The following is a 25,381-nucleotide window of genomic DNA, read 5'->3' on the forward strand; positions in this document are numbered from 1 at the left end:
ATAGGATTATGAATGTATTGTAGAACCACGTATGCTTGTTACAATGTTGCTGTGGCATTTCATATCCAATTAATGGCACTTGATTTGCGTCAAGGCCATTAAAATGAGCTGATTTCTGTTTTAATAGTAATTATAATCATTAACACTTTGGAGGCCGGCCACCTAGAAGAATATTGGGCATAGGAAACCGGTCATTTATGCCATTATTTGAAGCGTTACTGGCACATACGCTATCAATGTATCTTCAGGAATAGTACATACTAGAAAAGGGCTAGGCTTAAAGATTTATTTTTCATATTTATTTTAATTCTCTGGTAGATTACATATTTTGTAATAAGTATGACAGAAAGTATGATTTTACTTCCAAGAAAGAAGAGCGACGTGAGTTGTGGAGCAATTTCTTCCTATTGAACTTCCAAAGTTTTTTGTTCACTCAACAAACATGTCATATTTGTTGCAGAATTATAGCAAAATGCGAAACCTAAAGAGCACATGTACAAAATTGCGTCGCTGCAATTATATTGGCTCAGCCATTCATGACAGTAAGTGTTAAGTTAAGTTTCCATATATATATATATATATATATATATATATATATATATATATATATATATATATATATATATATATATATACCAAATGAAAGTGCTGGCAGGTCGACAGACACACAAACGAACACAAACATACACACAAAATTCAAGCTTTCGCAACAAACTGTTGCCTCATCAGGAAAGAGGGAAGGAGAGGGAAAGACGAAAGGATGTGGGTTTTAAGGGTGGAATGTTTCCTTCTATTATAACTATATATATATATATATATATATATATATATATATATATATATATATAATAGAGGGAAACATTCCACGTGGGAAAAATATATTTAAAAAGAAAGATGATGAGACTTACAAAACAAAAGCGCTGGCAGGTCGATAGACACACAAACATACACACAAAATTCTAGCTTTCGCAACCAACGGTTGCCTCGTCAGGAAAGAGGGAAGGAGAAGGAAAGACAAAAGGATATGGGTTTTAAGGGAGAGGGTAAGGAGTCATTCCAATCCCGGGAGTGGAAAGACTTACCTTAGGGGGAAAAAAGGACGGGTATACACTCGCGCACACACACACATATCCATCCACACATACACAGACACAAGCAGACATTTGTAAAGGCAAAGAGTTTGGGCAGAGATTTCAGTCGGGACGGAAGTACAGAGGCAAAGATGATGTTGAAAGACAGGTGAGGTATGAGCGGCGGCAGATTGAAATTAGAAATTAGCGGAGATTGAGGCCTGGCGGATAGCGAGAAGAGAGGATATGCTGAAGGGCAAGTTCCCATCTCCGGAGTTCTGACAGGTTGGTGTTAGTGGGAAGTATCCAGATAACCCGGACGGTGTAACACTGTGCCAAGATGTGCTGGCCGTGCACCAAGGCATGTTTAGCCACAGGGTGATCCTCATTACCAACAAACACTGTCTGCCTGTGTCCGTTCATGCGAATGGACAGTTTGTTGCTGGTCATTCCTACATAGAAAGCTTCACAGTGTAGGCAGGTCAGTTGGTAAATCACATGGGTGCTTTCACACGTGGCTCTGCCTTTGATCGTGTACACCTTCCGGGTTACAGGACTGGAGTAGGTGGTGGTGGGAGGGTGCATGGGACACGTTTTACACCGGGGGCGGTTACAGGGGTAGGAGCCAGAGGGTAGGGAAGGTGGTTTGGGGATGAACTAAGAGGTTACGAAGGTTAGGTGGACGGTGGAAAGACACTCTTGGTGGAGTGGGGAGGATTTCATGAAGGATGGATCTCATTTCAGGGCAGGATTTGAGGAAGTCGTATCCCTGCTGGAGAGCCACATTCAGAATCTGATCCAGTCCCGGAAAGTACCTGTCACAAGTGGGGCACTTTTGGGGTTCTTCTGTGGAAGGTTCCGGGTTTGAGGAGATGAGGAAGTGGCTCTGGTTATTTGCTTCTGTACTAGGTCGGGAGGGTAGTTACGGGATGCAAAAGCTGTTTTCAGGTTGTTGGTGTAATGGTTCAAGGATTCCGGACTGGAGCAGATTCATTTGCCACGAAGACCTAGGCTGTAGGGAAGGGACCGTTTGATGTGGAATGGGTGGCAGCTGTCATAATGGAGGTACTGTTGCTTGTTGGTGGGTTTGATGTGGACGGACGTGTGAAGCTGGCCATTGGACAGGTGGAGGTCAACGTAAAAGAAAGTGGCATGGGATTTAGAGTAGGACCAGGTGAATCTGATGGAACCAAAGGAGTTGAGGTTGGAGAGGAAATTCTGGAGTTCTTCTTCACTGTGAGTCCAGATTCATGCCACTTTCTTTGACGTTGACCTCCACCTGTCCAATGGCCAGCTTCACACGTCCGTCCACATCAAACCCACCAACAAGCAACAGTACCTCCATTATGACAGCTGCCACCCATTCCACATCAAACGGTCCCTTCCCTACAGCCTAGGTCTTCGTGGCAAATGAATCTGCTCCAGTCCGGAATCCTTGAACCATTACACCAACAACCTGAAAACAGCTTTTGCATCCCGTAACTACCCTCCCGACCTAGTACAGAAGCAAATAACCAGAGCCACTTCCTCATCTCCTCAAACCCGGGACCTTCCACAGAAGAACCCCAAAAGTGCCCCACTTGTGACAGGTACTTTCCGGGACTGGATCAGATTCTGAATGTGGCTCTCCAGCAGGGATACGACTTCCTCAAATCCTGCCCTGAAATGAGATCCATCCTTCATGAAATCCTCCCCACTCCACCAAGAGTGTCTTTCCGCCGTCCACCTAACCTTCGTAACCTCTTAGTTCATCCCTATGAAATCCCCAAACCACCTTCCCTACCCTCTGGCTCCTACCCTTGTAACCGCCCCCGGTGTAAAACCTGTCCCATGCACCCTCCCACCACCACCTACTCCAGTCCTGTAACCCGGAAGGTGTACACGTTCAAAGGCAGAGCCACGTGTGAAAGCACCCACGTGATTTACCAACTGACCTGCCTACACTGTGAAGCTTTCTATGTAGGAATGACCAGCAACAAACTGTCCATTCGCATGAACGGACACAGGCAGACAGTGTTTGTTGGTAATGAGGATCACCCTGTGGCTAAACATGTCTTGGTGCACGGCCAGCACATCTTGGCACAGTGTTACACCGTCCGGGTTATCTGGATACTTCCCACTAACACCAACCTGTCAGGACTCCGGAGATGGGAACTTGCCCTTCAGCATATCCTCTCTTCTCGCTATCCGCCAGGCCTCAATCTCCGCTAATTTCTAATTTCAATCTGCCGCCGCTCATACCTCACCTGTCTTTCAACATCATCTTTGCCTCTGTACTTCCGTCCCGACTGATATCTCTGTCCAAACTCTTTGCCTTTACAAATGTCTGCTTGTGTCTGTGTATGTGTGGATGGATATGTGTGTGTGTGCAAGTGTATACCTGTCCTTTTTTCCTAGTTTGATATTTGGAAGCACTAGGAAGTGTTACCTCGAGGTAGTTCTAATCAGGTAGTGCAAGACCCTAACGCTGTAAGGTTATTCGTAAGTGTTTACGGTAGACAACAGAAGCTTTCATGTTAGTAAGCTTTGACACTATTGTAGTTACGATGTTTGTCAGTGGTGCATTTTAGGCCAGAGTAGTGCAATCAGAAACTGATCTTTCCAGTTTAAAACTGAGGCTGTTTTGAGAAAAATTTAAATAAGTGGGATATTGAAACAGTGGTCCATGTCACTGAAATAGAAAGTCTCTGGTACTGCCAGTACTAATGTGTGTGTTTGCCATCGATTTAATTTGTGACCGGTTAACCTGTTAGCTGTCTAATCTGGACTTTATTTACTTTGTTAATTGGTTAAATTCATTGCTTGTCCATTCCTTCCACTCTATCACTGTAAGAAAATGCTTCTGATAAAAATACATCTGCCAAAACTTAAAATGTCACACCGTTACAGTAGAAACAGAGATGCGGGACCACTTTATTGCTTAAACATCACTACATTTGTCAAAAATGTATAATGTTTCTAGACTAGTCAAGATTCATTTCTGAGGATATTGGATACTGTCGTATGCACTTGATGTGGAAGTGTCATCCTTTAAGCTGTATACAGTGATGGACATATTGATGAAACATTTTGAAATCATTAACTGAAAATTTTCTCACACAAAATATGATTGCAGTAACTCCTGTTTTTTTGTACATGTACTGAAATATATTTTAGGGCTTTTTAACAATGTAAAGATGGTACATTAAGTTGCAGACAGGCACAGTTAAAAGATACTTGCACACAAACGTTTGTCCACAGCCTTCGTCAGAAAAGAAGAGAAAAAGTGTGCGCACACACACATTTGTTCACACGAGAAAGCACACCTCACACTTACATTATAAGGGGCATTTGAAAAGTCCATGCAAAGTCCAAGAGATGGCACCAGCGTGTATTGAGGTCATGTTTAGTTTGTAGCATCTTTGGAAAGAACACACACCAAGTTTCAACCATATTGGTCTATTTCTTTGTGTTTGGCATTCGTGTGAATCGAGGAAGTCAAGTCATTGTCAACAGTGGACGAAAAAGAATTTCGTGTGGTGATTAAACATTACTTTATGAAAGGCGAAATGCCTCGGGAGACTAAAGAGAAGCTTGATAAACATAATAGTGACTCTGCACCATCGATTAGAACAGTTTGTAAGTGGTTTCAAAATTTTCCGAGTGGCCATATGGGCACAAGTGGTGCTGAACGTTCTGGACACACTGTGGAGGTTATGACTCCAGAAATCCATGATATGGTGGTGGATGACAGAAGAGTTAAGGTGTGTGAGATTGCTAGTGCTGTGAGCACCTCGAATGAACAGGTACATAATATTTTGCATAAACATTTGGACATGAGAAAACTATCCACAAGATGGGTTCCGTGATTGCTCTGCTTGACCAAAAATGGAATCGTGTGAAGTGTTGCAAGGATGGTTTGCAGCTGTTCAGGAAGAATCCATTTTGTCACTGTGGATGAAACATGGATACATTACTATAATCCTGAGACCAAACAACAATCTAAACAATGGTTTACCAAGGGAGAATCTGTACCAAAAAGGCGAAGACCATTCCTTCGGCAGGAAAGGTTATGGCGACTTTCTTTTGGGATTCGAAAGGGATAATCCTCATTGTCTATCTGGAAAAGGGTAAATCTATTACAGGTGCATATTATTCACTGTTATTGGACCATTTGAAAACAGAGCTGGAAGAAAACTGCTGGCAATTGGACTGCAAAAAAGTCCTTTTCTATCGTGACATTGCACCAGCACAATCCTCAGCAGTTGTGGTCACAAAATTAATGGAAATAGTATTGCAACTCATTTCACATCCCCCCTATTCTCCAGACTTGGCTTCCTCAGACTACTATTTGTTCCCCAAGTTGAAGAAATGGCTGGCGGGACAAAGATTTTATTCAAACGAGGAGGTGATTGGAGCAACTAATAGCTATTTTGCATACTTGGACAATTCCTATTATTTGGAAGGGATCAACAAATTAGAACAGCGTTGGACAAAGTGTGTAAGTCTAAAAGGAGACTGTCGAAAAATAAAAAAGGTTTACCCCAAACACATAAGCAGTTCTTATTTTTGCACGGACTTTTCAAACGCCCCTCGTCTCATCATCTCTGGCAGTGTTGACCAGAGTGCAGCCGTCACGTGGAATGGAAGGGAGCGGTCGGGAAAGGAAAAGGGATAGCAGTGTAAGAGTGAGGGGAGAGAAGAGCACTGTTGTCTGGCAGAACGTGCAGGGACTAGACTGCCAACCGGTGTAGTGTTAGGAGGCTGTGGAGCAGGGAGGTCGTGACAACGGAGTGAGAAAGGAGAAGACTGGGGAAATGTGGGTGGATGAGTTGGCAGAGGGTGGCAAATGGAAGGTGGGAGGTGATAATAGGAAGGGGGTGAGAGGGCAGAGAGGGTGGAGACTGTTACATGGACGGTGGCGGGACAGTGTGTTACTGTAGTTTGAGGCCAGGATAATTTTGGGAGTGGAGAATGTATTGTAAAGATAACTCCCATCTGTGCAGTTCAAAAAAGCTGGCAGTGGAGGGGAGGATCCAAATGATTGGTTAGTGAAGCAGCCATTGAAATAGAGCACGTTATGTTCAGCTGCGTGGTGTGCCAGAGGGAAGTCGACTTTGCTCTCGGCCACTGTTTGCCAGTGGCCGTTCATCCTTGTGGACAGTTGGTTGGTACTATAAATTGTGTTTTATTTGATCAGTCTATTCTGTACTCACTCTGAAGTTTATACACAGGTGAAAGGTAACTATGTGACATCTTTGCAAAAAAAAAAAAGTGGTGGGTGGGAAAGTTGTGCGGCTGAACACATCAGGAACAAGCACTATAGGAGCTATTCCATCATTTTTTCATGTAATAAAGTCTTCTTTGGAACAGGCATCTTTTAAGTACCTTCAGTGGTCGCTGTAACAATTGTGGTTTGCCTTCAAATGGGCTTAGCAAGATCATAAACAGTTACTTTCATTATTCACAATTTAGCTTTTACAATAAACCTGTGTGTCGGTTGAGGGGCGCCGAGGATGCGTAGAAATAATATAGAAGAAAGGGTTGGGGGTGGGGGGGAATTGGGTAATGAAAGTAGTTTTAAACATGAGAACTGTGTATGATCACAAAAAAATCATTTGTAAGCAAAATAAAATTTTTTTCAGTGAGCATTGAAACAGTTTTAAATAAAAGCCCAAATAGTTCTTTATTTCAATCATAAAATACTGACTCCCGTATTATTTATAAAACTGTGTCTGCTGAAGAGAGGCCGGTAAAACAAATAAGACAATGTCTACAGTAGTAGCAGTCCTTCTTATAGTTCACATTAAAAAGCTGAATCACTGCTTCAAAAGTGTCACACTCAATGACAAGCATGTATGGACGGGTAATCATTTAAATTCTTGTTAATATTAATGTTAGCTTTTGATTTCCAAGCCTAAAGATGGTAAAATATTGCTTGCGTGTGATAGTGGTCTTAACATATTATTACCTGTCATTCATTGTGACAACTATGTTACACTTGCCCGTTTTCTGAAAATTCTGTATTTTTCATTCTCTTGTTTATAAGGAACAAGTAGCCTTATAGAGAATGCCACATTGCATTGTGAATAGCATGGAATTCTAATTTTGAAAGGCATGCATCTTTCAATTGGAGGAAGACGCCATCTTTACAGGTAAGTAGCAATCATATCTTGGGAACATTTGCAGAATAATTCCTGTATGTAATGCTTTCACCAGTATAGTGATATCAGGCAAATGCTGTAAATGTTCTCAACAATTGTTGCATGTGCACTGTAGGAATGAACTCCTATTTTATGCTTTTGCTTGCTTTTGGATGGCTGTCTTTTCTTGTATTTCGTGTGCAACTGCTAAATTTTTGTAGTATTCCCTCTTCGTTGATTATGCTGAGATCAGTGCCAGTTCAGTAATGGAAGTTGTTCAGCTGCTGGCATATAACATGATTTTGCATGTAAATGGCAGTTGACAACCCAACCATTCTTGGTTTTTATCTAGTTTGGAAGTAATGAGCTCTGGCACTGTTCCAATGCAATCAGGAAAGGGTTTCGTGCATGTGTGTGAGTGTCTGCATTTTTATTCTAAGTGTCTTGGCCAATTTACACATCTCTGTCAGGAGAGTGATGAAGTTGCGTGCTGCAGTTAATAATGACTGAGTATTAGTGTAATTTATTATGTTCACTTGCAGTTGCCATATAGTTACTTCCAGTAACATGGAATCACCATTTACCAGTTTCACAAGTTTCTGCAGTTGGTTTAATAATAAAAGGAAGAAAACTTCAAACTGTGTCCTTTTTAATACTCGGGCAAAAACTTGTTTTCCTCTGTTCTTCAATATGTGTCTCTGATGTGTGCCCTCACTGTACTGTTACACTTTCTTGAAGTTGTCAGGCACATAACATTAACTTGCACAAAAATCTCCCTAAATTATAACTATAACTATTTCTAATTCTGAAGTACTTGGAATAATGTTGATGTGGTTGGAATCCACTAAGTAGTGGTCATGAGGGCCATGGATATGGACTATGTGATCAGTAATGGAAAATCCAGGATGGAATGTAACAGTATTATGAAACGGATAGTTGCCACTCACCATATAGCAGAGATGCTGAGTCGCAGAAAGGCACAACAGAAGGACGTCAAGAAGTGAGCTTTTGGCCAACAAGGCCTTCGTTGGAAATAAACAACATGAACACGTGCATACACGTACACTCAAGTGACCATCTTGCAGCTGAGGCCAGGAGGGTTAAGGGAACATAGGATATACTGCAGGGAGAGTTTCTATCTGCACAGTTCGGAAAAGCTGGTGTTGGTAGGAAGGACCCAGATGGTACAGGCTGTGAAGCAGTCATTGCACTGAAGAACATCGTGTTGGTTGGTGTGCTCAGGAACAGGGTGGTCCAGTGGTTTCTTGGCCACAATTTGTTGGTAGTCATTCGTGCAGACAGCTTTTTGGTTGTCATGCCCACATAAAATGCAGCACAGTAGTTGCAGCTTAATTTATAGATCACATGACTCATTTCACAGGTAGTCCTGCCTTTGATGGGATAGGTGAAGCTTGTGACCGCACTGGAGTAGGTGGAAGTGGGACGATATATGAGACAGACGTTGCATATATGTCTATTACAGGGATATAAGCTACGAGGCGAGGGGTTGGGAGCAGGCATTGTGTATTCATGGATGACGATATTGTGTAGGTTGTGTGGACAGTTGAATACCATTGTGGGAGGGGTGGAAAGGATAGTGGGTAGTACATTCCTCATTTCAGGGCACAGCGAGAGGTAGTTGAAACCTTAGCGGAGAATGTTATTCAGTTGGGTGGAACTTTGGGAGGTGGTGCGTGAATGGAGAGATAAGGCAAGGGCGATCTATTTTTGTACAAGATTGGGACGGTAATTACGATCTGTGAAGAGCTCAGTAAGACCCTCAGTATATTTCTAGAGGGACCACTTGTCACCACAGATGCAACAGCCACGGGTGGCTATGCTGTATCGAAGGGATTTCTTGGTATGGAAGGGGTGGCAACTGTCAAAGTGGAGGTGTTGCTGATTGTACCTTACCTGACTCAGTTCACTCCTCTGTCCAACGGTGATCCACCCCCACTGCCCCCAAATCACCCCCGTTAACTTTCCAGAATGTCTTAACCTTGAACCTTGCCTCACTATCAGTCCCCAAATCTCTCAACATGCAAACTAACCTTGCATTTGCAGAAAGAACCATAATCCACCACCTAAAAACTGATCTCACCCTGTAATCTTACCTTCTGACAAACACTCCACCACTGTTGTTTTGAACCACAAGGATTACCAGGCAGGAAGACTCTGCCAGATGTCAGAGTCATCCACCTGCAAACCCTGCCACAGCTAAACCATTCCAGATCCGGCAGGATCTCCAGTCTCTCCTCAAATCCTTGGGCCCATCCCAGAACCTCTCCTTAGAGTCCATACCTCTCCTCATCTCTACTGTTCCCTGCATTTCTATCTTCTACATGCTTCCTGAAGCCCATAAATCCAACCATTCAGGACGCCCCAGTGTGGCTGGTTACTATACCCCTACTGAGAGAATCTCCACTCTCATAGACAAATACATTCAACCTGTTACACACAGCCTATCCTTCTATATAGAAGATACCAACCATTTACTCTACAGTCTCTCCACAGTTCCCATTCCTTTACCACATGGTGTCCCGCTTGTCACTATTGATGCGACCTCCCTTTAAACTAACATCTCTAATGTCCGGGGCCTTATCGCTATTGACCACCACCTTCCCCGGTACCCAACGGATTCTAATCTATAACTTTCTTCCTAGTCGCCTTGACCAACTGTATCTACTCACAATTACTTCTCCTTTGAAGGCATTATCTACAAACAAACCCAGGATATGGATAAGGGCATCTGCTTGGCTCCCCTCTATGCCAAGCTCTTCATGGGCAATCTAGAGAAATCCTCCCCAAACATCCAGAATCCCAAACCTCTCACCTGGTTCAGATTCGCTGATGACATATTCGTGATCTGGATTGAGGGTGAGGAAACCTTTATCCACATTCCTCCAGAACCTCAAGACATTCTCGCCCATTTGCTTCACCTTGTCCTACTCAACCCAACAAGCCATCTTCCTCAATGTTGACCACCTGAAAAATAGCTACATCAGTATCTCGATCCATATCAAACCTACCAATCACCAGCAATACCTTCTCTTCGACATCTGACGCCCATTCCATACCGGGAGATCCATTCCGTACACCTTATCCGCCCATGGCAATTGCACTTGTAGTGACGAATGCATATCCCTTTAATATACCTATATGCAAGACCTGTCCCATACATCCTCCCACCAGTGCTCCAAAGGCAAGGCTACCTGTGAAACCAGTCACGTGATCTACAAGCTAAACTGCAACTATTGTGCCACATTCTATGTGGGCATGACAGCCAAAAAGCTGTCTGTCTGCACGAACGGGGTACCGACAAACTGTGGCCGAGGGACAGCTGGACCACCAGTTGCTGTGCCCAACACAACATTCTTCATTTTGATGACTTGCCATCTGGGTCCTTCCCACCAACATCAGCTTTTCTGACTTGCACGGGTGGGAACTCCCCTGCAATATATCCTACGTTGCCACAAAGCTACATGCTTTTACCTCTTAGTCATTATCGTTACCTGTGTAGCCCCTTCCCATTCCAGCACTACACAGCCATCTATTCCACTACTATACAAGCAGTCTTTTTTTTACTTCTCTTGTTTTCCACCCACCCCCCCCACCAATCCATCCTTCTCTCTCTCTCTCTCTCTCTCTCTCTCTCTCTCTCTCTCTCTCCCCAGTTTAACCTCCCGACTGCCTAGCTGATCTACCCTCTCCCCCATCTCTTCCTTGAATGTTGTATGTTCCCACGGGTGTGTGTGTGTGTGTGTGTGTGTGTGTGTGTGTGTGTGTGTCCTCTCCCCTCTCCAACAAAGGCCTTGTTGACCGCAAGCACGAACAGACAGACAAATGGTTAAAATTTCTGAAAAATTGGATGACTTACGCGAGAAAAAGAGCTTCACAAATTGAGCATATCAATACCTAGTTGGTACACTCTGGTCCTAATGGAAGCAGCTATTCATCTTGGCACTGATTTAGTTGTCAGATATCCTCCTGAGGGATACGGTGCCAATTTCTGCCCGACGGGCAAATTAGATCGTCAAAGTCCCAAGCTGGTTGGAGGGACCTGCCTCTAATGCTCAGAACATTCTTAGTTTGGGAGTTATCGGACGACCTTGTTGGGTGAGGTAGTGTTTGGCAGGCACAAATACGAGCAGAAGAAACACCCTTTGTGTGCAGACAGGCATTATTTTGCCGAAATGTGAGCCTGGGATGGTTTTCTGTAGCGGGCAACAAAATGGGTTGTAGAACGTCGTCGAAGTATCGTGCCGTAAGGGTGCCACTGATCGAAACTAAAGGCATTCTGGTACAAAAAAGAAATGACACCCTAGACTGTTGCTCACAGCTGTTGGGCCGTACGGTCGGTGACAGTAAGGTTAGTAACGCACTGCTGTCCGGGGCATCTCCGGATACGCCTTCGGCGTGAAATCCCGTTTGACTGCAGTGCGACTGTCTCCGGCAGTGACTTTCGCTTTTTGAATTGAGCCTCGATGATGGGCAGAGACCTGTCTGGAAACACCTGAGAGAGTGGTGGGATATTAACCTGACTGTCCCCAGCTGTACAGCCCAACAGCCGTGAGTGTGGCCGGGGGTGCCGTTTCATTTCATAGCAGGACCCCTTTGGTTGTCATGTGCAGTAGTATGTCGACAAAATTCTACTCTCTGTTTTGTTGCCTTTCACAGTAAGCGATCGTGGGCTTCCATTTCGCCAAGATAATGCCCACCCACAGGTGGTGAGGGTTTCTACTGCTCGTCTTTGTGCTTGCCAAACTGTACATTGGCTAGCAAGTTCTCTCGATCTCTCCCAAATTCAGAATGTTCTGAGCATTATGGACAGGCCCCCCAACCAACTAGGGATTTTGAGCATCTAACGTGCCAATTGGACAATTTTGTACGATACCTGTCAGGAGGACTTACAAGAACTATCAAATCAATGCGAATGTGGATAGCTGATGGCATTAGGGCCAGATGTGGACCAATGCAGAATGCAGTATTGACTTGCTCAATCTGTGAAGCTCTTTCTCTTGAATAAATCATCGAATTTGTTTTAAAATTATAGTCATTGTTTGTACCTGCACATCATATCTATAGATTTCCTTCCCATTCATATAATTTGTTCATGTCACTGCATGCGTGCGTGCGTGCGTGTGTGTGTGTGTGTGTGTGTGTGTGTGTATGTGTGTGTGTAGTTTTTTTCGTATGAGGAGCGTATGTTGATGGCAGTAGAATTGTTCTGCAGCCTGTCTCAAATGATGATTCTCTAAACTTTCTCAGTAGTGTTTTGTGGGAACAATGTCTTCCTCCCTCCAGGAGCTCCCATTTGAGTTCACAGAGAATTTCCATAACACACATTGATCAAACCTATTGATAACAAATATAGCAGCAGGCCTTTAAATTGCTTCAATATCTTCTTTTAATCTGACCTGGTGGGCATTCCAAACACTTGGGCAGTACTCCAGAATGAGTTGTACTTGTATTCCATTGTCTTGTATATGTGATCATTCTTTATAAATGAACTACACACTATCCTAGAAATGTCCCAATAACCCAAAGTTGACCGTTAGCTTTTCCTACAGCTGACCGTACATGCTGATCAAATTTCGTGTCACTTTGCAACATTGTGCCTAGATATTTAGTCTATGTGATGGTGTCAAGTTGCATACCACTAATACTGTATTCCTATTCATATGTAGTACCTTACATTTTGTCACATTTGGAGTAAGTTGTCATTCATCACACCAAATAGAATATCTGTCCAGTTCATTCTGTATCCTCCTGCCATCACATTAACTGTGACACTTTCCCTGATACTGTAGTGTCTCCAGCAAACATTCTCAAAGTGTTACTCTGTCTGACAGATCATTCGTATCTGTAGAGAAAAGGAGCAGTCTTATTACATTTTACTGTGACATTCCTGGTGATATATTTGTTCTGATGAAACTTGCCACCAAGAACAGTGTACAGAGTTCTATTACTTAAGAAGCCTTTAAAGCACTTGCTAATCTGAGAGTCTAGTCCATATTCTTGGACCTTTGTTAACAGTCTTCAGAATGTCATTGTAACAATCACTTTCAGGAAATCTAGGAGTTTGGAACGTGTGTTGCCCTTCACCCACAGTTTACAGTATATTGTGCAAGAAAAGGGCGTACTGAGTATCACGTGAATGTTGCTTTTGATAACTGATAAAGGATTCTGAAAATAAGTCATATTTGTCAACTAAATGCCAATGCCTTATGTGAGAACATGAAGGATGGAGGATTGCTCAGTTAGCAATGGGCATGGGTGGTGAGTGATGTACATTAGGAAGTCACATCGGCTAGAACCTTCATTCTGTTGCGTATGTCTGTTGTGTGTTTTCATACAGAAATTGTGTACCAGGGAGTCAGAAACAGGAACACTGTTCCTGTGTGAACATCCCTTGTGGTTGCCTTTCATCTGATTTTTAGCTGTGTGCAACATTTTACGTAAATAATGAATTGGGACATAGAGAACTTTCTTTTTCCTCGGTACCTTATCACATATAATAAATGGGAAATTGTATTAGACATTAACAGAAGCTTTTCATTGCTTAACAGTAGCTGCATTAGAAAGACGATTATTTCTTTATTTTTAATTTGTTTTGCGTCAGGTGCCGTGTGGCCACCTGAGTAATACCTATTTGGTTGTGCAGCAGGTCAATACAAATGTATTTCACACAATTCCTGTTAGCTACGATTGAAAACCTGGACTTCTGATGATTCCTATTCATTCAGTTTCTCTGTAAACCACTTGAAAATAGTTTACAGAGTGCAACACGCTTTTCTTTGTAATTTTTGAGAGAGTTTTATCCAAATGAAAATTTTTTTTCTATCAAGTGTTCGTTGAGTGAATGATGTAGTTCCTGTTGAACGAATCCACACTACTTATAGCAAATCTGATGAGATAGTAAATGTGCAAAGACAGAAGAATTAGAACTCCCAGAGAATTGCAAAAGGGTTTGTGTGAATTTCAAAAACAGACATTCCAGATTGTTAAAATTGCTTTTCTGTGACAGAAGAACGTTCTTTGTGAACAGCCAGAATTGTCAAAATATGATACCACAGCACATAATAAACAAGTAATTGCATTTCAATGTCAATGGCAATTATTCTTGTAGTGAGTTTGTTTTGTGCTTGAGAGTGTTTTAAGTTGTCCTTTTGGTCCTCTGTTCAAAGGTTGATTTGACTGATCAGTGCAATAATTTCACCTCTGCTGAAGCACTGTAGCCTAAATCCAACATAAACTGCTTAGTACAGTTGAGTCTTGGCCTCCCTTCCCACTTTCTACCCCTCACCTTACAAAACTGGCAACTCCGTGATGGCTCAGGAAGCAACTTATTAACATGTCCTTTCTTAGTCTGTTCTGCTAAATTTGACTTAGTACTTCTTCATTGGTTGCCCATGTACCCAACGTACTTTCAACATTCTTCTTCAATATATTTATGTGTATTAAATTAAGATAGACATTGAAGAAAAGAGGAAAGGAAGAGTGTCCTGCGTATGAAGATTGACCTACAAAGTTATAATCACTTTCGTCTTCGCAAACTGCACGAGAACTCTCTCACATCTGCGACACCACCGTAATCTTGTAACCGATTCTGCTGACAGTTCAGATGTGCAATTGGCTGACACATTCATGTTTGTGCTCCCGTAAGTGGTCCCTGACCCGATCCCTGACCCGCTCACAGCTACCCCTCGGCCCCGTCCGACAAAGGAGCCGGTGGCCGTCACATCGCTGCCGGTGACGCCGGCCGGCCCGGGTGCCACGGCCAGCCTGGACAGGAAGAAAGACCGCTCGCGTTCCAAGTCACCTTTCCGCAGCCTGCGCTCGTGGCGTAGGTCTCCGAAGGCTGGCACGTCCGGCGCACACAGTGACGACGAGGGCACATTGGAGCGCGCTGCAGCTGGTAAGGTCTTTGGTGGAGGTGGGAATACTGAATGAGGAGACACTGTGGTAAAGTACACAAATTGTATTCGATGAGCCTGGGATTCGTCACTCGTCTGGCCTTTATCGAAGCCCATTAGTGACCTATTATGAGGACTTTATAGCTCTTATTTGTGAGTGTTGAAATTATTATATAAGCAACATGAACACCCACTTGGTGAGGTTTGTGTGACATAGTGAAAGAAGTCTATTCATTGAGAATGTTATACAGGGTGATTCGAAAAGGACTTGACAACTTTGGAATGATATAGAAATTTACTGAGATAAATTACAGAATCGGCAGTTGTCACTTTGTTGCAAACAGCCCTGCTTTTGATTCGCCAGAGTTTTTCACGAAACCAATATGCACAGTGAGCACGCTCCACACCAGTGGAGGTAGCCATTTTAATGTTATACTATGCTGGGTGCTCCTCGTGGCGGAATGGGGTACTGCACTACGTGAATCAAACTTTAGGTTGTTTGATACAAAATGACACATCTACCGATGCTGTAAGATATCTCAATAAATTGCTGTATCATTCCAAAGTTGTAAAGTCCTTTCTGACTCACCCTGAATACAGTGAAACAATGTGTTCATAAGCGAAAGAGAGTTAATTTTGTTTTAAATTAGTAAAACAGTGATTGAACAAATCACTTAAAGACTCTTCCCACCCCCCTTTGCATGCTGTTGTTGCTGACTGATTTATTCCTCTTTCCTCCTGCCTCGCCCACCCATTACTTTTTATTACTGTTCCCCCTGTCATCATGTCCCCTACTTCTCCCCAGTCTGTTCAACTTTCTCCCATCTCAATCTTTTGCCTATCACAGTCTGTATAGAAAAATGGCCACAGGATGCCATCAGAAGCGTGTGTATATTTTTGATTCCTTCTAAATAATATTGAGTGCCCCCCCCCCCCTCGATCCGTAGTAGTCGTGTGCATTAAAGACCAATGTTGAAGTAAACACTGCTTGAAATCACTGACACTTTGTGGTTTACAGTATAATTCCATAGTTTAAAAAATATTATTTCTAGAATCTGTGAAATAATTCATTGGTGCTGAGAATCGGTGTGCACCATCCCCTGAATAAGAGCTATAAAGATACTGTTAATTTACATTCAGGAGCAACGAAATAAAAATTTTGAAAATATTCCATATTCTTCATTAATACCACACCACCATTAGAAGGATGGTAGGTAAAAGATTTGTCTCTGCATTTATTCTGAACCCTATTTTTTCTTTTCTCCCTTTTTTCTGCTTAAGTAAAATGTCCGCTAATTTGGCGATAGCTGTAGTAGTGTAGAATTTGATACAATTGTTGTACCCATTTGTACACCAGCTTTTTGTTTTGTTTTATCATTGTAGCTTATGTGAGTGTCTTGATAATGTTGTGTTGTTACTAGCATTTGTACTACAAGGATCATTCATCCGGAGAATGTGCCTGCTGCGTAAGTATGAGCTGCTCAAAAACTGACAGCATTTTGTGTAGTTTCTGCAGTAATTATTCCACTGTGGAACAAAGGGTAATAAAATTATTACTTTTGCTCCCTCCCACCCTTTCCAGGCTCGTGTGTATCTCCTTTTTGATGTATCTGAGCTACATACATCTTTGTGTGCTACTTGTAATTTTTTCACTCTTCAGGTATGTGCTGTGATCACTCACATAAAATTGTCGAGATGATTCTGGAATCGGCATCGTACTGACTTGTGAAGAAGAGCACAAAGTGCAATGATTATTAAAATGTAGACCTTGAAAGTTGCGCAGAGTTTTAATGTTACGTACAGGAAGGAAAATTTCATAACAGTTGGCAGGAGAGCAGCAGTTTGTTGTTTATGGGCTACTGAGTATGTAGTTATGAAGTTGAATGTTTCCTTCACACAAGGTATCCCAAATAAGTAGATGTAGAAAGCAGTTGTGGGATTGCCTCTTTTCTTCTATTACACGTCCTTCACCCTGCTCCTCCCCTCCCCTTCTTCTTCTTCTTCTTCTTCTTCTTCTTCTTCTTCTCCCACTTCTTCCATTTTTCTACATGAAAAAGTATTCTCTGTAAATTCCATAGTACTTAGTTGATAGTTTCAGGATTAAACTGCACCAAGGAAATTCTGTGAGGGCAAAAATACTAAGACAATTCCTTTGCAAAAACCATGGCCAATTTTCTCCTTCCTCTTTCCAAATCCTTCATTCAGATGAATGCAGAATCAATCAGTGCTGTCATTGCTGAATTGTCGGGTAAAACTGTCAATGTGCATGACATCCTTGCAAATTTCCTGTTACATGTGAATTATATGGGTATCTTAACAGTATGCAGCACATATTTTTCGTACCTATGTTTGTCTTACTGAGTTGCACATTTCTCAACTTTGTTAAAGAGGTTTGAGAACATTACCTTTTCTAAATATGGAGCTCTTTCTCCTCTTTTATATCCTTTTTGTACTTTGTTAATTTCTGCATCTCTTCCCTTTGCAATGAATGTTATCTTGTTTTGTCGAAAATATTGTGGTCTTGCTTCATGAAAGAAGCAAAGCATATGTAGGTGTCCCACTAGATTTATCATTGCTTGTGCTGCTACTGAATAATAAAAACAACTTGATTTTCTGCCTGTGACATGAGTCAACATGCCCCGCAGGAGGCATTTTGTAGTATGTATTATTTTAGAAAGAAGGATGTTTTTTTTTCTGTATGGAAGTGTGCACAATCTCATGAAGATAGATGTAGGCTTGTGTCTAGTTATGCCTGAATAAGTTTCCATTTGATGAACTGATGCATGGTTTTAGGTATTTTTTTCCATCACTATCTTGGAAAAAAAAAGTGGTTTATAGGCATGTGCACATGATTCTAAATAGGTCCTGAAACATTGACAATCTGAGTGCTACTTTGGAGAGAGTAGTTAACAAATGAAAACATCCAGTCACCACATCTGTACCCTACTCTTTAAGTATCAAAGATCAAGGATATGTGACTTAGAAAACTCGATCATGAAGAATTAGGTTAATAAGATGCTCTATCACCTAGTTAGGGAGACTCAATACACTGATTGTAGTCCTTATTTGTTTTCGTCACTGCCTCTTTGTTTGGTCCTTTTTTACAGATATGGTATGCACCAGCCAGTCCTGAAAGCAAGAAGATTGAAATTAGATTTATTTATTGTGTTTGTATCTTGTGATAACTAATTAAAACTGTACTATGATGTGAGTAGAATGTTATTAGCTTTCTGCTCTATGCTAGTTTCATGAGGTGCTGCAGCAGCAGTGTTTTTGGAAGCTTGCATCCAGTCAGTTTTGTAGCACTTGTCCAGTGACTTTAAGTACCTCGTGTGGACCACTTTTACAGAGCGGCCCAGCCCAGGCGCAGAGGAGGATCACATGGAGGGCAACCTTGTGAGGAAGCACGAGTGGGAAAATACCACAAAGAAAGCATCAAACAGGTAGGGCCCATGACACTCAGTTTGATTATTTCTGGAGCATTTCGGTGCACAATGGATTATCTTCAGTCTACTCTGCACTTAATAAATTAAATGGTACATTTAAATTAGAATGAGGTGGAATGACTGACCATTGCTTACCTTTATGAGGCAAAATTCCAGGTACAGCAAATACCCATTTAAAAGAAGAAAAACCTGTACAAACAGTATGCATGCCAAGAGAAGCCACAGCAGCTCGTAGGTCAGCTGGTGCTGATATTACAGCATGAATCAATGACATTGACACACAAAAAGCACTGTTTGCTGGAACTGCTTGCAGTAGTGGCTTGCTATGACAGTTCAGTTAACTACTGTCATCCCCGGAACTGCACAGTTGTCGACTGTCGTAACATTTTACTTGCTGCAGCCCGATTGTCAAAGGCAGTCTGGGAGTTGCATTGTGATTGATTGTGTGTGGTAAATTCCGTGTGCATCTTATAGTATTTGAGTTATAATGACAAAGAAGATTAAAAATTTGAACGATTCTTTTATTGAAATGATGTGGAATGAGTCAGCTTGCAGGACATGTATGCACGATTAATGCTAATGTTAACAAAAACATTATTAGTTTTAGTTCTTCTTGTACAACAAGGATGGGAGGTACACACCTGTGGTCAGGATGAGGGTAGGCAAAGAGGGGCAGGGAGGTGTCAGAAAGAGCAAGTCACAGGTAGTACAAGGCCACATCAAGATGAAGTTGCACATATTTTCCCCACGCTAAGACCATTGCATAATAAGAATGGCACAGTGTCGGAAGAAGAGTGAATGTGCTGGGTTTCCTGCAGAGGCAGCTCTGCTACAGTACCAAATAACAGGTGCATCACAGTATGGGAGGTGAAATGATGCGACCACTGGAAATGAATTCCAAAGTTGAAGTACTCAGAAAAGTATTGTTCTTGTGAGTGAAATGTCTAAATTGCACATAGACTCATTGTGAAATTCTGGTGGTATTTGGACCAAACTCAATGTTGTTTACAGCTGTAGGAAATGGTACCGACAATTTGACCGAGGCGCACAGATGTGGTGGGTGCCGTTCGGTAAGAAAGGCTGTCGACATAGACCACTGGCACGTGCCTCGGCAATTGAGGAACTGATTTTGCAGGCATTACAGATTTTCCGATGATAAGGGCATTCATGCGACATTTTTCGAATGACTGTGCGATTGAGCAGTCAATTTCTGTCGTCGACAATCGGAAGGAGAGACAGAACGTTCTGACTGTTGTTTATGGGGACTTCGTGGCTGTGTTCAAAAGTATTGTCATGTATCTGAATCACTTTGAAGCATAGTATAGTACTCAGTAAAAGTTACCCACAGTTGGCCTGTCATAATAATATGAAACTTACTTTTTGAAGTCCCCTCTTATAATAGTAAGCATACGATATTGAGGTACAGGGTTATGGAATGGTGATGAAATTCCTGAAAAAGTGAGGGAGGACTTTGACTGGTGCACTTAATGAGAAAATGTTAGGGCAAGGTGAAGAGTTTCTATACATGAACAAATGGGATGTAGTAAGAATGCCAAGAAAATAACGAAAGATATAGTTGTCAATTATAAAGTAAAGATGGCTGAAAAGCACATAAGGCTGCGGGGAAATGGGAGCAGATAGCTAAGTACAGAAAACCAGTAGCCAAAGAAGAAAAGTTATTCGTAAATGGGGAAGAAAGAACAGCAAATGCAGTGAGGAGATAGCCAAATGAAGTCGATTGCTAATCAATGGAAAGAGAATTAATGCACCAATTGTGACCTCTCTGTGATGTGTTCCCTGTCATCTTTGTGTACTCCTTTCCTCGCTACAGGTGGGGTCTGAGTTACTTTCCCAAATCTATCCTTCCTTTCTCCACAAGGAAGTGACTATTCTTTCCGAAAGCCAGGAAGGTCTCACTTTTACATTTGTTTACATGGGGAGGAAAAAGGAAAGGTTGGAAAGGACCACTTGTTGAGAGGAAGGCAGCTGTTTGGAGGATGAGAGTGCTTGCGCCTTCTTTCCAGCCTTCTCCAAATTGACTCTCCTCTTCGATGAAAGAGCTCACAGTTCCGAAAGCTATGTATAGTTGTGTCACACTACTGGTAATTTTGCTTTCTGGGGATAAAGTCGTGGACAGCCATCCTGTCTTGCATAATTTTAAAGTTTTCTCCAGTGAATATTTCTTGTGGCATTTTTTAACTACAGTTCTGTTGCAGACAGGCACAAGTAAAAGACACTTACATAAAGCTTTCGGCTACAACCATCATCATTAAAAGAGAGACACACACACCATTCATACACATGAGCAAGCTCACCTCGTGCACATGTCCATCAATTCCAGTATCTAAGGCCGAAGTGCAACTATCACGTGGGAGGCAACACAGTTCACAATTAATTTAACAGATAACTTATTCTATGAGATAAAAGAAAATGCAGTTTTGTGTGTCTTGTCCGTCGTAAGATTTCACTTGATGAAAAGTGACTGAAGTTATTACTCTGTAAATACTCTTAAGAAGTGCCTGAAATGCATATGCAGGAAGCAAGTTAAGGTTGGGATGGATAAAAGTTAAATAAATAAATTATGTCAGATAAATTAATGATTGTTCTGGTACTTCTGTGTCCATTCTTTCCCAATGCTTATGAAAGAGAGTTTGCCACATTCTATTGTCCCCAGACTTTTTCTGTTCTCTGTTTAACCCTTTCAGAACACATTTTTTTTATAGGAAGGAAAAATTTATTTATGTGGTAATGCTCTTAGGTGATTTTTCAATAATTTTAGATGCAAGATTTATACAAAAATATGTGCCCATTTTCAGTTCATACTTTGTACATTTTACAGACTCAAATAACTAATTATGGGATATTCTCTATTGTAATAAATAGTAATACGCTCATTCAAGAAGTAGCAAGCAAAATAACAATAACAGTGTTTAATTATATGGTGGAATATAGTGAACCAACCACACCTCTGTATTCTGGTTGTTACCAAGTGTTGTGCACTGCTGTATTGACCTGATGATGTTTTGATAGTGATGCCCAACAGTTGGCAGCACTTGTGCATGATGAAAAGATTGAACATTCAGTAAAATTGTAGCCAGAGGGTCTGAAAGGGTTAAATGACTGACTTTTAAATCTGATATTTTACTTATATTGTTGTTTGTGTGTAGGTCATGGGACAAGGTGTATGCAGTCCTCAGAGGTAACCTGCTAATGTTCTACAAGGACCAGAAGACGTACAAGACATCACCCGACACCTTCTTCAAGGGAGAAAGCCCAGTTGATTTGCGTGGAGGTGCTTGCCAAGTTGCCTCCGATTACACAAAAAGAAAGCACATATTTAGGGTGAAGTGAGTAGCAATTCTTCTTGTCAGTGCCTTCTGTATGTAAATAATTGACTGTGGGATGCAACATATTTATTATTATTATTATTATTATTATTCATATTCTGTAGTAGACAATTGTTACTAAATATAAATCTACATACCCATCCTCCCTATGCCCCCCCCCCCCCCCCCCCTTTCTGTCGAGGCTATTGTACCATGGAATTATTTTTAAACTGATAAAAGCCATGAATGAGTTAGACTTTTCCTACTGACATAGAACCAATTATTACACATATATATAAACTTTCCCTGATTATAAAATTATCTTATGATTGTTGGTATCTTCTGTATGGGTTTGTAGAAAACAAGATACTACTCATTCATAAAAAAAGAAAAAAAAAAAAACGGGATACAGCAGACACCTATAATTATAAAACGTTAACTTCACATGCAGCAAAAATACTCTCATCCATAATTACCAAACAGAGTAAAATGGAAAATCGAATATAATTTGAAGAATAATTTGGTTTTAGACAAAAATGGGAACAAGAGAAGCCATTGTAGCACTTGAGAGCTTGCTTGTGAGGTGTCAAGACTCGATTATTGAACATAGGTATTCTTTATTGATTTAGAAAAGACATTTGACTGCATTGCCTGAAATATATTATTCACAATTTTGAAAGTTAAAACACATACAAAACTGAAGTGTAAGGATAGTGTTAATAGAGAGCGATACAAAACCTAATTTAGAAAACAGATAAGACAACTGTCATCATATTTGTGTAACATTTTTGTTAAAAGTTGTAAAAACAAAATCGTCTGGAATTTAGATGAAGTGAGTTCTCTCTCACTGCAAAAAAATTGCAGGTGATGTATACGTTCTAAATTTGCAACAATACAGAAATATTTTGAACTTAAAATTAATAGGAAAAAAGAAAAAGAAAAGAAAGAAGAAAGAATGAAATGAATTTGTGATGGTAAGCAAATCAAAGATTAGAGGAAAACATAACATCATAATTTAAAGAAATAAAATGGGGCACAAGTTGATAATATTGTTGTTTAGGAACATTAAATACACTGCATGAACAAACATTGCATTGAAACCAGAAAAAGAATTGCAACAGCAAAGTATAAGAAGACAACTACTAGAGAAGGAGTTGTTTAGTATTGAATAGAAAAACAGTTTGTCAAGGTGCTTCTGTATGTTTGCGAAAGTTGTATTCTCTCTCTTCAATAACTGACAGATGGTGCTTATACTAGATGGAAATATTGCTTGGAATAAAGTTAATGAAAACCAGCTGGATAGAACAGAAATGTGATGAAGATGTCCAAAAAAACAAAACTTTTTGGTCATTTATTTAGACACGATAAGCTTTAACATTCATAATGGAAAGACCAATTGTTGGACAGGCGAGCAAGGGGGGTGCAAAAGAAAATAATAGATTGTCCCTTGGAAGTAATATGATGTTTTATTATCAAGAAATGAATAGGAAAGCACAAAATGGGGAAGAGTGGTTGCAGATACAAGATTGACTATGTAGAAGAGTACATGCTAGTGGACGTTAATTGTTATGTAGTTCAAAACCATAGCATTAGCTGTTGGAAGTAGAGTCATAAAGATTCTTAAAAGATTTCTGTGGGACGTCCCAAGTAATGTGAAAATTGCTAATATTAGCTTTTTAGGATAAAACCAATCTTTTCACACGTGCTCACCTGCAGGGAGAGGGGGGTGCATTTCTCTATCATTAGCATCATTTAAAAAAAATTTAAAACATATTCCCAGCATGTTGAAACTGTGTGTGTGTGTGTGTGTGTGTGTGTGTGTGTGTGTGTGTGTGTGTGTGTGTGTGTGTGTGTGTGTGTACGCACGCATGCACACTTCAACTTCTTTAAAAATAAATAAATACAAATTTGTACTGCTGTTTTGCAAAGTATAAGTGACGTATTACTCATTGTCTCTTTTTCTACACAGGCTGTCAAATGGAGCAGAATACCTCTTCCAGGCACGTGATGATGATGAGATGAACACTTGGGTGTCTCGCCTGTCCCAGCAATGCGAACGTGATGCATCTGCTGGCCCATCACGCTCCCAGACGCTGCCTGCTTCTGGTGACCGCAAGGATGAGCCCAAACGGCGTAGCTTCTTCACACTCAAGAAAAAGTAAATACTGTTTCTCTCCTCAGCAGCTTGAGGGAGGGGGGGGATGGGGGGTGTACCTGCCTGCACCACTATAACAGTCATATTTAACCACTCTGATGTGGAAGCATGAACCTTGTGTACTACTGACTTGTTAGTAACTGTATCTAAAATGGCTGCCTGTTAATGGCGATCGATGCATGCTCATTTGCCTCGTGGAACATGTGCTTCGATATTTTTCGTGTCTTTCACCACTCAAAGGAAACAGCTGTCTTTTATGATGAATAACATTTGTTGTGTCCCAGGCAGAGCTTTTTTGCCCCCAACGTTTCGTTTTTGTGATAGCCTCATGGAAGAAACATGAGACTGTGGAGCAGTGAATCCAGGTGTAATTTCTGAAAGTAGGATACCGATGCCAATGTGCTTACATTCATGTTTCCAGGTTTTCTCATGTACATTAGGGCATCTTACAGGCAATTTGCATGTAAATGTGATAGTTTGCATGCATGTTTTCCGCAGTCATGCTGGAAAAGTGGTTCTCTTTATAACATTGTGAATTATAATGTGACCAATAGGTGAATCTGAAAGAATGGGGTCATGCTAAAATCTTAGTGTATCCAACTAATTTGTGAGAGTTGGATTTCCAAAGATTTTTCATACATACGCTAAATTAGTGCGCTTGAATACAGCTTCTGAAAATGGGGTTAGTTAACGCACTGAAAATATGTGCAATTGCTTTACACAGTACTTTATGGTGGGAGCGGAGCTGCCGAATTTGTTCTGTGCATTTTCGTTAAAAAAAAAGTCACTTGTCAGTGTGTTGTTAATTGCAGTAAGGTGTGGCCATTCTGTCTTGCATACCAGTAGCCACATGCACTAATGTATGTAATGTTGATGGACTGTTGCAAATGTATTGTTTTGTGTATGATGGTTAATGTTGGAAAGTTTATAGGCAGTATTTTGTTTGTGTATCTTAAACCAACACTGTTGGAGAACTAACTGGATTTCATATTTAATCAGGAAATTACTATTTCATTAATCCATGTGTAATTAATCAAAAAAAGTGTTTGAAGATGAATAACATTATGGTGTCCTTTTTTTAAAAAAATTGCAAGCACTTTTCCAGAGAGAATGTGGTTACCATTTTAATTGTCAGGGTTACACCACACGTAGCAAAAACGTTGTACAGGTAAAAAGTCTGGGAAATCAGTAAAGTATTACAGTGTGTAGCTAATTACATAAAAGGGAAAAAGTTCTGAGACTCTTGTAAATTTACTGTTATTGTTTATGTGCCATAGGGTGCAAAATGTTGAAAAGTTAAGGGAAGAGAACGTGTGATAGCAGCTCCAACACTGCCAGTGAGAATA

The 25,381-nt window shown here is 41.1% G+C and overlaps 1 protein-coding gene across 5 annotated transcripts in view; it reads left to right on the top strand.

The window, feature by feature from the left end:
- Nucleotides 1-25,381, top strand: part of LOC126106859 (spectrin beta chain) — a 484,283-nt gene that overhangs the window by 448,310 nt on the left and 10,592 nt on the right. For 3 of the 5 annotated variants that reach the window (XM_049913253.1, XM_049913254.1, XM_049913257.1), the window contains 4 exons: nucleotides 14,892-15,110; nucleotides 18,458-18,551; nucleotides 21,722-21,901; nucleotides 23,850-24,038. In XM_049913253.1, the coding sequence (XP_049769210.1) occupies nucleotides 14,892-15,110; nucleotides 18,458-18,551; nucleotides 21,722-21,901; nucleotides 23,850-24,038 (682 nt within the window). The remainder of the gene's footprint in view (nucleotides 1-14,891; nucleotides 15,111-18,457; nucleotides 18,552-21,721; nucleotides 21,902-23,849; nucleotides 24,039-25,381) is intronic. The other 2 variants (XM_049913255.1, XM_049913256.1) reach the window with 1 other exon arrangement.

Source organism: Schistocerca cancellata, chromosome 10 (genome assembly GCF_023864275.1).
Source record: "Schistocerca cancellata isolate TAMUIC-IGC-003103 chromosome 10, iqSchCanc2.1, whole genome shotgun sequence".
Lineage (NCBI taxonomy): Eukaryota > Metazoa > Arthropoda > Insecta > Orthoptera > Acrididae > Schistocerca > Schistocerca cancellata.